Here is a 14,472-nt window from a genome sequence, read left to right on the forward strand (position 1 = left end):
TCTGTTTCCTGCCCAAGGACACTTGTGACCACGGGAGTCACCCTTTGGTAGGACAGCCTGCATTGAGCATGTGACTCAAAGACCCTTGTAATTCCCCAGCTATAATGATAGACTTATTCTAATCCATACCTGGATGTGTGGAGTCCAGACAATGTTACTCTGCCTATCCAGGCAGGTAAATTCAAGAGCAAAGTGGCTGGGGAGATGTGCCAACCCCTGCTGGGCCCCAGGTTGCAAAGGCCACGTGAGGATGTAGGCTGTGTCGCCAGAATTCCAGGCGAAACTTTCCCATCTTTAAATGCTAGCAATGAATTCCAGACTGTTTAAGACAGTGCACAGGGCACGCAACACCAGAGGCTCTGAGGCCACCAGTTTGCAGCCTTGGAGAGCGGATATCAAGAGAAGCAATTAGGGAGCTTCCAGTTGCTGAGATTGAAAGGAAACAAACATACTCTAGGCTCTTGCTGGGAATTTTCATCATAAAATCAGACTTAGAAATTGAACAGTGTTTGGGAAAAGGCTCTAGAAGACCTATTGGACATTTCTCATAGATGGCAATGGTACTTAACCTCGGGTATCAGTCAAGGATGTCAGGTGAATGAATAAAAGGAGGGTTGACCAGCAAAGAACTTCTACTTTCCTGTTTAACTCCCCTGCCCCCAGGTTTTGGGAGACGGCTGGTTCTCTCTCTCAGCCCAAAGGCCCTGTCTGCATCCTCCAGGCCCTCACCCAAGGGTCCTAAAGGGCTGTTTGTCTACCATCCCCACTGCATCTGCCTGTGGACAGGCTCCCACACGTTTCTGAGGCTCTCTTGATGGCTGGGTGTGGGGGTGGAGGGGCAGCAAGCCCAATGAAGGATGTACTCGGATCACAGACTGGCACCCAGAGCACCCGTTTCCTGCACTGGGGACATTCAGTGCCCTTCTGAAGGCACACTGTGAAGTCACTGGTAGGTGCCCGAGCTGGGAGAGAAAGTGGGATGGCTTGCGGAGACTAGGACCACCAGGTCACATTGGGGTCCACGGGAGAGCAGAATCCCTGTGTCCTGAGTCACTGTGTTGCCAGGGTGGATAGAAGCACACCACATGCACTGCACTCACCTTGGACCAGCTCCCGGTTTTCCACTCGTAGCAGCCGGAATAGTCCTCACAGGCCTCCTCGGCTCTTGGTCTCCTGGACGCGTCGCATTTTCCTTGTGAGTTGGTGCACGTCACAGTTCGTTTCCGTGTCCCTTTCCCGCAGTTGGCAGAACACTGAAAGACACCATTTGGAAACTGAATCCAGGGCAATCTGGTTAAGCCCATCAACATCTATGACGTGCCTACCAAGTGCCAAACCCAGTGCTGAGGATGCAAGGATGAGGATGCTATGGTTCTGTCCTCCAAAAGCTCCTGAACTTCTTGTATCTTCTGTGCATGATCCCAGGTGGCCTCCAGGTATGTGTGCTCTGCCTGGGCCAGCCTGGGGCAAAGGCGCCACTTTGTGGTGGGGGGGAGGGAAGAAGAGATGGAAAAGCAAAGCCACAGCTGACTCTCAGTGAAGGCAGCTGGTGAGCCCTGCAGTGCACTTCAATGATGGTTTTAATGTGAATGCCAAGAATAGGAACAGGGTGACATCCCCTGTGCTCTTTACTTTCTGGGAAACACAGCAAGAGATGGTATAGGGAGGGGACCCGAGTAGGGTCTGAGAGGTCCAGGTTCCCACACCCTCAGTCAGCAAGATCCAAGGAAGCCATGATGAGAGACATAGGGGGTGGACAGGGCATCAACATGGCAGACCTGGGGAGCACACCTGGAGTGTCTCTGGGCTGGGAGGGATGGTGGCTGGCTGGCAAGAGTGAGTGCTGCCCCACCTCAAAACAAAGCACAAGGAAGAGTGGACCCATGACCTTGGAAGGACATGACTGACTTGGCCAGCAAGCAGAGGTGACATGGCCTGGGAACGCAGGGAGCCTGCCCTCTCATTGGCCATGTGCCGATGTCCAAACCCCCCACGCAAGCAGAGATGGCGGGCTGAAGGCTGGATGTACAAACGCACAGACACGAGGAGGGCCAGGCTGCTGAGGAGACACTGAGGGGGATTTCCTCACAATCAGTGGGTCCCAGAGCTCCCACTGGGGCTGTCCACTAGCCACACAAGCAGAGCCCCCCAAACTCTAACTTCTGTTTTTATACAGATTTACCAAAAGTATAGTGATACTTTTGGGAAGCGATAGCAGTGATTTTCTTGAGGTACCACAAACTCAACTTTTAAAAAGTTCCACTATGGGAGTTCCCCTTGTGGTGCAGTGGGTTAAGAATCTGATGCAGGAGTTCGGATCACTGCAGAGGTGCAGGTTTAATCCCTGGCCCTGGTGCAGTGGGTTAAGGGAGCCGGCATTACCACAGCTGTAGCATAGTTTGAGGCTGTGGCTTGGATTCAATCCCTGGCCCAGGAACTTCCATAGGTTTCGGGTGCAGCCATTAGAAGAAAAAAAAAAAAAAAAGTTCCACCATGTCCACTGAAAAGATACACACAAAGGACAAATGTCATTTTTTTTTTTTTGCTTTTTAGGCCACACCTGCGGCATATGGAGGTTCCCAGGCTAGGGGTCAAATCGGAGCTACAGTTGCCAGCTTATGCCACTGCCACAGCCGCAGGATCTGAGCTGCATCTGTGATCTACACCACAGCTCATGGCAACACCAGATCCTTAACTCCCTGAGCAAGGCCAGGGATTGAACCTACCACCTCATGGTTCCTAGTTGGATTCATTTCTGCTGTGCCACGATGGGAACTCCAAATGTCATTCTTTATATTTATTTTTACAAATTCTCTCAAAATGTTATCTGGCTTTATTTTTCCTATGTATTGGACCTGGCTCTCCATCTGAAGGTCCCATCCTTCTTTTTTTTTTTTTTGAGACAAACGTATATTGATTTGTTTGAGAAGAAATACAGATGCTTCACAGCCGGTTGTGTTATCACCTGAGGGGAACTGGGAGAGCACATGTACTGATCTTGGGTGTAGGTCAGTCCTTGGCAAGCCTCAGCCACAAGGCCTCCCTGAACAGGATGGCTGGGGCCCAGAGGGCAGCTGCACATACCCCTGGGTTACTGTGTTGAAGGGCCGTATTTCTGACTCTCTGTGTGGCAATGCTTTCAGACCACTCCATCAACTCCATTCTCAAATATACCTCAAAGGCTCCTCCTTGGCACCAGCACCCATACCACTGACTCCTGCAACTGGGGGCCTACTCACCTGAGTTCTTGGTGGCCTTTCTCTACTCTGTGCTCCTTGTCTCTTTCCTTGCATTTCAAACACTCAATATTTAGCCTGGTTCTTGACCCAGCCCTGGCTTGGCCCTTTTTGACCAGCAGCCCACTGGCTAGAAACCTTCAGCCTTCACCAAGGGCAGTGCCGCAGGCTGGGGTCGCCTCGGAAGGGAACTTGGTGGGCGATGGTCAGCTTCTTTCTTGTCTGCTGACCCAGGGATGGAAACAGCAGTCAAGGACAGGAGAGCATCAATGCCTTTTGCTTTGTCTCAAGATTTGTTTCTCATTCTAATGAACTTGGGAAGAAGCTGGGGAGGAGGTGGTGAAATGATCACCCTGCTGGCTGAACAGAGGCAGCTCATCAATAAAAACTCTCCCACGAGAAATTGAAACCTGCTTGTTTCCAGAAGAAATGTTAGAGGGGCTTCAGCGTGTGGTGGAGTGGTAGGAATACCAGTTTTGTGAGCATCTTGTGGGAGAATGATTTGATTCCAAGTGAAGTGTTTAGAAAGAAGCATTCTGCTCCAGGCTGGGCTGAGCTAAAGTTATACATAACTATTTCAGGATTAGGATCAGGTAACACACAGACACGGGAATAGAGATATAGGAATATTTATCTAAATCCTGTTCCCATTGGCTCATATTTTCCAGAACTGTGCTCTTCAATATTCTAATGATTATTGATTATGTCAGGCTTGTTTATTTTAGTTTGGAGGCATTTTTTTTCCCGCTTAGAAAGAGTCCCATAAGTGGAAAATTCATGGTTTGGATCTGATTAATAAATTAATAAAGCTTGTTTGGATTAAGAGCCAGGTGATCAGAGCCCTAAGGCTCATGGCAAGGGAGAAAAACTGCACACCTGCCCCTACCACGCCAGCAAGTATCCCCTTCCCTGAAAGTCCACTGAATATTCAACTTATTAATCTAGGTACATGTTGAGAAAAGAAAAATACAAAAAAAATTTAAATTCTCTCCTTTTCCTAAAATATCTCAAAGGGTAGGCTGAAAACTCTTGTCTCTAAACAGGTACATGTCAAGATCTGTCTAAAAAGTAAACTCAGTTTTAGAGCAGCCAAGGGCAGACTTTTCGTTCATTAAAAATGGGCTGCATACTTCCTTATTTAAAATAATTCCAACTGTTTGGCAATAAAAAGGAACTTTAAAAATATTTTCCACACTGAAGAGCGTCTTGGATTTAGCCTTTCTGACTTTCCTAGAACACGTCTGATGGAGGACCAGGCAAGCTTGCTCTTTATTCAGCTCTTTTATTTTTATTTTTTTTGATTTTATAGCCAAACAATCACAATCATTAATGCATACTCAATGCAAAGCCTTCAAGGATGATATTACCAAAGATAAGATATTTCCAGGATCAGTCTTCAAAGTTAAAACTTAAGGCTTAATTGACCTCTTTCCAAAATGTTTTATGGCAGGAGATTTGTAATTCTGACTCACACACTAAAAGCTGTAGCTCCCAACATCCGCTGCCTCTGGCAATCAACATAGACTGACAAGGGGTTGAAGGAAGCCTTTGAAACCACCTTTCCAGCCCGACCACACCCCAGTTCCAACTTGCCCAAAGGAAATTAAGGCAGCTACCCTATGTTTCCACCTACCTACCTGCCTACCTGTTTCTTATCCATCCATCCATCCATCTATATTTACATGAGAATTTTTCCTAGGAAATGATATCAAACAGTACTGTGCTATATACTACCAAGAACATGTACATTGGAGCTCCCATTGTGGCTCATCAGAAACGAATCTGACTAGTATCCATGAGGATGTGGATTTGATCCCTGGCCTCACTCAGTGGGTTAGGGATCTGGCATTGCCATGAGCTGTGGTGTAGGTCGCAGACACAGCTCGAATCCTGCTGTGGCTGTGGTGTAGGCTGGCAGCCGTAGCTCTGATTTGACCCCTAGCCTAGAAGCTTCCATATGCCTCAGGTGTAGTCCTAAAAAGCAAAAGCAAAAACGAAAACAAAACAAAACAAAAACAAAAACACTAAAACGTGTACATTATAAAAACACGTTACCCATGTTTTTCAGGCCATGTTGAGATTGCAGATGGAATTTAAGATGTGAGTGAGAATACAGCTTAGAGATGCCCTGGGGACCGGTGAGGACTGGGCTGTGTGGGGATGTGTCATGAGCGCCATGGAGGGAGAGGTACCATGGGGGAGGGCCTGTGGACAAGGCCCCAAGGCCCTGGTGGTGGATTAGGCCCTGGTGGTGGGTTCAGCCCTGGTGAGAGCCCAGGCATCCACCTGCGACCACTCGATGCCACTCACCTGTGACCACTCGGATGCCTCCCAGATGGACAGACAGTCCTGGCCTTCGCAGCTCTGCACTGGCGATGGCCGTGGGACCGGGCAGTAGAGGGGCCGAGTGGCGACGTGTGTGCCGTTCTGCAGCTGGTACACGCAGGTCACTTCCCGATGCTGGATGCCCTTCTCACAGGTGGCTGAGCAGGGGCTCCATGGGCCTGCCACCCACCTGCCAAGAAAGAGAAACAACAGTGAGAGAACAAAGGGCCATGGAATCATGGGTCTGCTGCAGGAGGGAGGGAGACAAACTCAGCTTTGCAACTGATAGAATTCCAGAATATCCGAGCAAAATGTCAGAATGGTCTGAGTTGAGTGATTCAATAGCCTACTCAGCACAGATATCTCCCTGCACCCCCTGCCCCTGCCTCCACCCCATCCCAATGGCAGACTGAGTTACTGTCCCTTCATATCCCTCCTGTTGTCTTGTGATGCACGCTGCTCAATGGGGTGTGAGTGGTCATGACGCTGGTCACATTTGGCAGAAGCTGAGTGTGAGAATGTGGCTTGTCTCTCACTCTTTCTGTTTCATGCACTCTGCCATGAGAACAGTGGCAGGCAACACTCTGACAGCTGAGCTCTGTAGCAATGACCCTGGTGTATGCTAGAGATAAGGGGGTTATTTGGACCATGAACGAAAGCTGACTGGTGCAGCCCTCACTGAGGATACCCCAGTCCCAGCTTGAACACACCAGGACTCCCTCCTTTCCAAGGGGTGGAGGGCCCTCCTGAGTGGGGACTGTCACTCTTAAGTGACATATGGGCCCTGGGAAGACTAAGCAGTGGAGGCCATGAGTTTAAAATCAATCAATTAAAACACTGCCTACCTGCCTAATATTTCATGGATTCCAGTTCTGTTAGGTCTTGGATGGCCTTAGGGTGTTGGAAAGAAGCTTGACAGTTTGGGAACTGTGATTTTTCAGGACACAAATGGGGCTTTGAAGGCCCTTTAAGAGACTCTCTCTCCAGCTCTGGTCCCTGGACGAGCCTCAGTTAACTCAGCCTGAGTTACTCCCACTCCCAAGAGCTCACCACATGACAACGCAGTGCTGACTGGATGGCTGGCCAGCTCTGATAACCACTCCATTCCTACCTGAGTCAAAATAGTCCTAAATCCAGAGTTCCCATTGTGGCTTAGTGGGTTAAGAACCAGACTAGTATCCATGAGGATGAGGGTTTGTTCCCTGGCCTTGCTCAGTGGGTTAAGGATCTGGTGTTGCCACTCGGATATGGGGTGGCTGTGGCTGTGGCATAGGCTGGTGGCTGCAGCTCCAATTCAACACCTAGCCTGGGAACTTCCATATGCCACAGGTTCTTTCCTAAAAAGAAAAACACACACACACACTCCTAAATCCAGCCTGAAACCAGATATGATGAGGCCATCCCACTGTTTAGGAATATCTGAGGTGTTTTCCTGCTGGCAGGTCCTTGGAGGGGGGCTGGGTGGTGCTGGTTCCAGCCTCCCTGTGCACTCAGCCATCCCCACCCCGTGCGCTCACTGAGGGCATCCCTCGTGTCAGGCACAGTTCTTGGTTCTGATGATGGGCCAATGAACAAGACAGACTCTGCCCCTGAGACTCACTCTTCTAATGGGGGGCAGACAGTATACTGGTGAACAATATAGAGCAGAATAGAACATACCGAAATGTATGCACAGATAACATATTATATATCCTGTGTGCATAGAGAATACGCATGGTAGTGGGTGCCCTAGGGAAAAGTAAAGTGGCTCAGGGCAGACAAGAGAGGAGGTGAGGACTGATCGCTAGTTGATCCGAGGTGGCAGGATAGCCTGACATTTGGGCAGCACATGGAGGGACGTGAGGCCTGAGTCCTGTGTTCTCTGGGAGAAGACGCTCAGGACAAGGGCACGGCAGGGGCCAAGGCGCTGCTGGAGGAGTATGCTGGCAGGGCCAAAGGCAAGCAAGCATGGGAGGCAGCAGGGCAAGGTTAGGCAGGGCCTGGCTCGCTATGTGGCTCTTGCTTGAATAAGATGCGGCCCTGGAGGATCTGGAGAGAGGAGGACCTGCCTTCCAGGGCACTTGGTTCTACACAGCTACCTGCCTATAAGGGTTAGGGGTGCTGTAGGGAGAGCAGGGCTACCACGATGGTCCAGGTGGGAGGAAAGGGGGGCTTGCAGCAGCTGAGAGTGGTGGAGGGTGTCAGACTAAATGTTGAGAAGATGGAGCTACCCGGCCCCTGCCTCCATCCCCACATGGTTCCTCCTCGTCCCTCAGGGCAAGCTCAGGCCGCCTTGTCTAGAACGCATTTCCAGTCCCCTTGGCAGAGCTCACCACTCTGTCCTTCATGGCCCAGGGACTAACTCCAGTGAGCTTCCTCTTATGAGATCCCTTGCTTTTTCTTCACGGAAGGAGATACACACAGTGCTGGCCTTAGGGTATGAGGACAAGTAACACACTGCCTGCAAATTGCTGATGGAGAGCCTGGTGCACCTAAGCCACATATAACATAACTTCTTGTCATTATTCTGTATTTTCTGGTAGGATATAGAGACTTCCAGATAGTAGGACACTGCTCCTTGTCAGTACCTGACAATTGCCTAACCACTGCGGAGAGAACTGAACCAATTTCTATCCCTTTCTCCCTGTCCTGGTCTTTGGAGGACAGTGAATACCCTCTTGACTATGTGAAGATAGCTCCTTTGTTTCCCTTTTAAGTTTTCTCTTCTCTTGACCGAAATAATTTGCAGATTCTCAATGCCCTGTAATTCTCTAATCAGTTACTCCTATTCTTAAAATGGATTGACTTGTCCAGGGCAGAATGGCCTGGATGTGTTCTGAAAGTAGCAAGAGAGAATGTGATGGTTTTTCTCTTTAAGTGGGGACTTGTTTTCATTAATGCTGCCCAACTGCACAACAAAATTTTCTTTTTTTAAAAGTAACCACATTGTACCTCTTTTAGTGCCTACTCTGATTTTCTCCCTTGTAAACTGACTCTCAGGCAGATCTCCTTTGTTCTGACCTTCTGTAATTGCTTCTGTGAATAGAAATGTAGGTTTTAGGTTGAGATCTATTTGATGTTACTGTGCTGACCCCAACTGTGAAAAGAGCTTAGAGTCCTGCTCCTATCTTTTGTGTTTGCTATGCTTCCCAGAGCTGATACCAGGAAGTGGGACATCTATGTCATACTCATGGGACTGTCACTGCCCTGGGTGTGTGGGCCAAGGGCCAGAGGTGCCAGCATCTCCGTTCTGGGCCACACAACCAGAGAAAGTGCTCTAGGGAATGTGGGTGCTGACTCTGTTCACACCAAGGTCACATTCAGGCCACCTGGGGGGACAGAAACTGCTGACAGAAGCCTGCTTTGGCAATAACTCCAGCCCCACCCCACTCTCGGAAAAATCAGGTCCATAGGGGTCAGATCTGGGAGGGACTGCCAGCCCTCCCCAGTCTTCACTCCTTTGCCTCTGGTGTGCTATAATTTGAAAAAGGATGACAGAATGGAAAAGAACCCAGGTATCCTTCCCCCTCTTTCTGGAAGAAACCTCAGACCATCCCACCTGAAACGTGTGATGAGCCGCTTACAGGAGGGCTCTGTGGCCCGAGTGCACACACTGAAGGCTATCAGAGCTACTTTTCAGCTGGAACTTTTTGCTTCTGAACTTCAAGAATACCTTGGTGAGGTATAGAGAGAAAAAGTGGCCTTCCAGAAACTCTGCTTTTGGTGGCTGAAAGAAATCACTCTCCTGAAGGACCATAGCTGCAGAAGATGCATCTAGGGCAGTGGGATGATGTTATGCACTTGAACATTAGACTAAAGCCACACTGATCCCAGGTCTAGTAGTTTGGGAAGGGACTGCAGTTCTGTACAATTAATATTACCATTACAATACAAGTCTGAATTTTTTTCACTTGTGTCCTCTAAAAACTTTAGCAGAGACACTTATCAGCCAAGTTTGAGTTAGCAATTCTTCAAAGTAATAAAACCAATTCTTGATGCAGCCACCATTAACACTTCCCTAATCCAGGCCCTTCCCACTCCTCCAGGGTCAGGACGGCCTCTCCTAACCGGCACAGACACAGCTCCTTCACACATACTTCAAGTCCAATCATTCTAACCAGGTACAGCCGATGATCCCTAGTGTGGTTTTGCTTTCTGCAGTTTCAGTTACTCATAGTCAATATGGTCCAAAAACATTAAATGGAAAATTCCAGAAGCAAACAATTCATAGAACAAATGCATACTGTTCTGAACAGTGGGATGAAATCTCGTACCATCCCAACTGGTCCACACTAGGACATGAACAATCCCTCTGTCCAGCATATACATGCTGTATAGGTTACCTGCCCAATACTACAGGAAACACACGGTATATAGAAGTATCTGTAGTGTTCTGTACTCTCCTGGGTTTCAAGCATCCACTGGGGGTCTTGGAATGCATGAGCCACAGATGAGGAACTACTGTATTTTGGGCAGCTCTGTCACTAACTGAGATGCTGTATTCTTTTTGTTTGTTAATTTCTGCTGTAGCAAATTACCATAAATGTAACGGCTCAAAATAATACAGATTCATTATCTTACATTTCTGGAAGTTGAAGTCTGACATGGATCTCACTAGGCTACAATCAAGGTGCTGGCAGGGCTGGTTCCTTCAGGAGACTCCAGGACGACTCTGTGTCCTTGCCTCTTCCAGCTTCTAGATGTTGCCCTGACTCCCTAGCATCCTTCCATCTTCAAAGCCAGCAAAGTTAGGCTGAGATCTCACATGGCATCAGGCCAGCCTTCTCTTTTGCCTCCCTCTTCTGCTTTCAAGGACCCTTGCGATTACACTGGACCCACAGATAATCCATCATAATCTCTCCATTTGTAAGTCAGTTGGTTAGTGACTTGTATTAGTTTGTTAGAGCTGCTGCTAAAAGAACCATAAGCTGGATGGCTTAAAACAACCGAAACCGGGAATACCCGCTATGGCACAGCAAATTAAGTACCCAACGTTGTCTCTGTGAGGATGTGGGTTCGATCCCTGGTCTTGCTCAGTGGGTTAAGGACCTGGTGTTGTTGTGGCTGTGGTGTGGGTTGGCAGCTTTGATTTGATCCCTGGCCCGGGATCTTCCATATGCCACAAGTGTGGTCATAAAAAGAAAAAAAACAACAACACAGACATTTGTCGGCTTATAGTTCTGGAGATGGTAAGGAAAAAAATCAGTGTTGACAGGGGGAGTTCCATCTGAGGGCTCTGAGGAATCTGTTCCACAGCTCTCTCCTGGGTTCTGGTGACATCTTTTTGGGGGGACCCCCAACAACCTATTTTCATCTGCAACCTTAACTTCCCTTGGACATGTAACCTAACATTTTCATGAGTTCCAGGGATTAGGGTGTAGACACCTTTGGGGTCATTCTTTTGCCTACTACAGATCCATCAGATTAACAGTTTTGAGAAATTTTATCTTATGTTCACAATTCAGTTTCTATTCAAATCTTGATTTGCCTGAGATTTAAACTAGCTTAAGATCTTAAGAAAGCTGCTAAAATGTGCCAGTGTCACTAAGAAACAATAGCATCTTCGGGATCACATTCTTCCTACACAGTTATTTTATGTTGAATATAAAGTGAATCTCAAATATGAATTTGACCAAAAAGAGTATACTGGTGGGTCATTTATTTTCAACAACTCCAAACTGTAAAAACAACAGCAACCACCGCCACCAAAAAAATGGCATGAGCTGTTGTATTCAACAGGACAAGTATTCAAACTAATAAGTTGTCTGTCCATGGGGTTTACTGTCAACTTTATCCATCTCCAAAATCCATCAGTAGGAAGGATCTGGCATTGGTTGGGCACCTAATCTGTGCCAGGAATGTTCTTTGCATTAACTAAATTAATCAAAGTAAGAACTAGATGCCTGTATGTGATGATCTGAGCATCTGTTTATAGAGACAGGCAAATTCCAAGCATAGCATCCAATAGGCTACATGTAAAATAGCACAGCATTAAAAAAAAAATGGGAAAGAGCTTGGAAGCTCCAGAAAGTGGAGGGTAGGTTAAAATGAGAACAGCTATTGGGATGGCTACTTTGTCCAACCTCATCTCTGTCCCCCAGACACTAAGGTATCAACTTCACACTTAGTCCTGAACCAAGATCTGAGACACTCAGCTCAGTGTCCCCCCTTTCACAAAGCTCAGTCAACTGTGTGATCCTTGTGGGAAACAGAGAAGCAGACAATTTTTTTCACTATGTGATAAGTGCTGTGGAGGAAATGGAGCTTGAATTGTGCCCTGAAGGTCAAAGTGAAGTTGGCCAACCAAAGAAACAGGGCCTGGTACTCTGACAGAGAGAGCCTGCCCATGAAATGTCAAGGACATTTAGTGCACCTTGAAAAAGAATCTGACCCGAAGACTGATCCTGTTCATTGTAGCCCAGGGAGATTCAGGCAGTCTGATCTGGAAAGTGAATAGACCAAATCTCTCACTTCTCATTTGTCCTCTGCCTAGAGAAAGGTGAAAGGACAGGTCCACAATTTCTCCTGTGGGTCAGCCCTAGGTCACCAATGTGGGCACGGCAACCCTCTCATTTGAGCCCAGTCCTTTCCCATCACCATCTTTTATACCCACCAGAATTCCCAGAGGAAAGAGACTCAAAGTCCCCTGGTTTTGCTTCATGGATGGAGAAAACAACTTGGAGACCTGGTAAGCTTGGTCCAAGGCCCAACAACTATTAATTGGGTAGGTCCTCTGTGCCCCAATCCAGGGGCTTCTTTTTTGAATTTATACAATCATGCTCTGGCTAAGGAAAACCTGACCAATCTCATCAGAGTGCTCTGAGAGTTCTGAAAGGTGCCCACTTACTGGAGTCAGACATTCTCAGTCTCAGAAGCTCACATTCAGGACACTAAGGGTAGACGGGCCTGGACTTGAATCTTTAGTGATTCACCAGCTGTGTGACCTTGGACAAGTCAGTACTCAAGCCTCAGTACCCTCCTCTGTAAAATGGTGGTTCTAGTTCCAATCTCACAGGCTTTTTGGGGATTAGTGGATGTGAATTCTGCCACATGGTCATCCCATGCCTGGCACTCTATTGGCCTGATAAATATCAGCTATTATAATTGCTATAAATATTATCCTCAATCTAGGCATCTGTTTTATTCAGAGGCAATGTTGTTTCTCAAAGCCCTCTGGGATTCAAAGACAAGCTGGAGTGGAAGGACTTGAGCTCACCTCCTCTCATGAAGACACCAAAATTAAAACTAACTGCTTAACAGCCATTGACAAAAAGACTGGAACCTATCAAAAAAGATGTTCTACATCCAAAGACAAAGAAGAAGCCACCACAAGAGAGTAGGAAGTGTGCTTTTGTGATATAAGCAAATCCCATACCTTCCAGGAGGGTGACACACATATTGTAAAATAATAATATTGCAAAGGCTCTCCCACAGGATTGAGAGTTCTAAGCCCCACATCAGGCTCCCCAGCCTGGGGGTCTGGTATTGGGAGAAGGAACCCCCAGATCACTTGGCTTTGAAAGCTATTAGAGTTTGAGTGCAAGAGCTCCACAGGACTGGGGGAAACACACTCCATTCTTTCACTCCATGAAACACACAAGGTTTCATGTGCACTGGGACCCAGGGCAAAGCAGTGACTCCATAGGAGGATGGACCAGACCTACCTGCAAGTCTTAGAGGGTCTCCTGGAGAGGTGGGGGTCAGTTGTAGCTTGCTATGGTGGCAAGGATACTGGTGGCAGAGGCCCCAGAGGATATTCATTGGTGTGAGTTCTCCTGGAGGTTGCCATTTTGGAAAGGAGATCTGGCCCCACACAACAGCCTGCAGGCTCCAGTGCTGGGATACCTTGGGCTGAACAATGAACAGGATGGGAACCCCACTCATGAGCAGATGAGCTGCCTCTAAAACATGCCTCTTCACATGGCCCTGCCTATCAGAGGGACAAGACCCAGCTATACCCATCAGTGGGCAGGCATCAGTCCTTCCCACCAGGAAGCCTGCCACAAGCTCCTAGACCAAACTCATCCACCAGGGGGCAGACAAAAGAAGCAAGAGGAACTACAATTCTGCAGCCTGAGGAATGGAGATCACGAACACAGAAAGTTAGATAAAATGAGATGATAGAGAATATGCTCCAGGTGAAAGAACAAGACAAAACCACTGAAGAACAACTAAGAGGAGTGGAGATAGGCAATCTACCTAAAAAATAATTCAGAGTAGTGAAAGTAATGATCCAAATCTTGGGAAAAGAATGAAGACACAAAGAGAGAAGCTATAAGAAATGTTTAACAAAGAGCTAGACAATTTAGAGAACAAGCAAACAGAGATGAAATATAATACATGGAAAGAAAAATACACTAGAAGGAATCAATAGCATAATAAGTGAGGAAGAAGAATGAATAAGTGAGCTGGAAGACGGATTGGTGGAAATCACTGACACAGAACAGAATAAGGAAAAAAGAATGAAAAGAAATGAGGACAGTTTAAAAGACCTCTGGAACAATGTTAAATGTAACAACACTCACATCAGAGGGGTCCTGGAAAGCAAAGAAAGAGAGAAAAGGCCTGAGAAGATATTTGAATAAATAATAGCTGAAGATTTCCCTAACATGGGAAAGGAAATAGTCACCCAAATCTAGGACAAGCAGAGAATACCATACAGGATCAACCCAAGGAGGAACACACTGAGACACAGAGTAATCAAATTGACAAAATTAAAGATGAAGAAAATGTTAAAAGCAAAGAGGAAAGGGTGTTCCTGTTGTGGCTTAGTGGGTTAAAACCTGACATAGTGTCCATGAGGATGCAGGTTTGATCCCTGGCCTCACTCAGTGGGTTAAGGATCAATGTTGCTGCAAGCTGCAGTGCAGGCTGCAGATGTGGCTCAGATCTAGTGTTGCTGTGGCTGTGGTGTAGGCCTGCAGCTGCAGCT

The 14,472-nt window shown here is 47.3% G+C and overlaps 1 protein-coding gene across 7 annotated transcripts in view; it reads right to left on the reverse strand.

Annotated features, from left to right (window-relative positions):
* Nucleotides 1–14,472, reverse strand: part of ADAMTS17 (ADAM metallopeptidase with thrombospondin type 1 motif 17) — a 387,154-nt gene that overhangs the window by 16,574 nt on the left and 356,108 nt on the right. For all 7 annotated transcript variants that reach the window (XM_084975992.1, XM_021098456.2, XM_021098449.2 and 4 more), the window contains 2 exons: nucleotides 5,547–5,751; nucleotides 1,101–1,253 (listed from right to left, as the gene is read on the reverse strand). In XM_084975992.1, the coding sequence (XP_084832118.1) occupies nucleotides 1,101–1,253; nucleotides 5,547–5,751 (358 nt within the window). The remainder of the gene's footprint in view (nucleotides 1–1,100; nucleotides 1,254–5,546; nucleotides 5,752–14,472) is intronic.

This window comes from Sus scrofa, chromosome 1 (genome assembly GCF_054392235.1).
Source record: "Sus scrofa isolate SSC_HxYL_T2T_F1_AM1 chromosome 1, Sscrofa_HxYL_maternal_Yorkshire_Landrace_v2.0, whole genome shotgun sequence".
In the NCBI taxonomy this organism is placed as follows: domain Eukaryota; kingdom Metazoa; phylum Chordata; class Mammalia; order Artiodactyla; family Suidae; genus Sus; species Sus scrofa.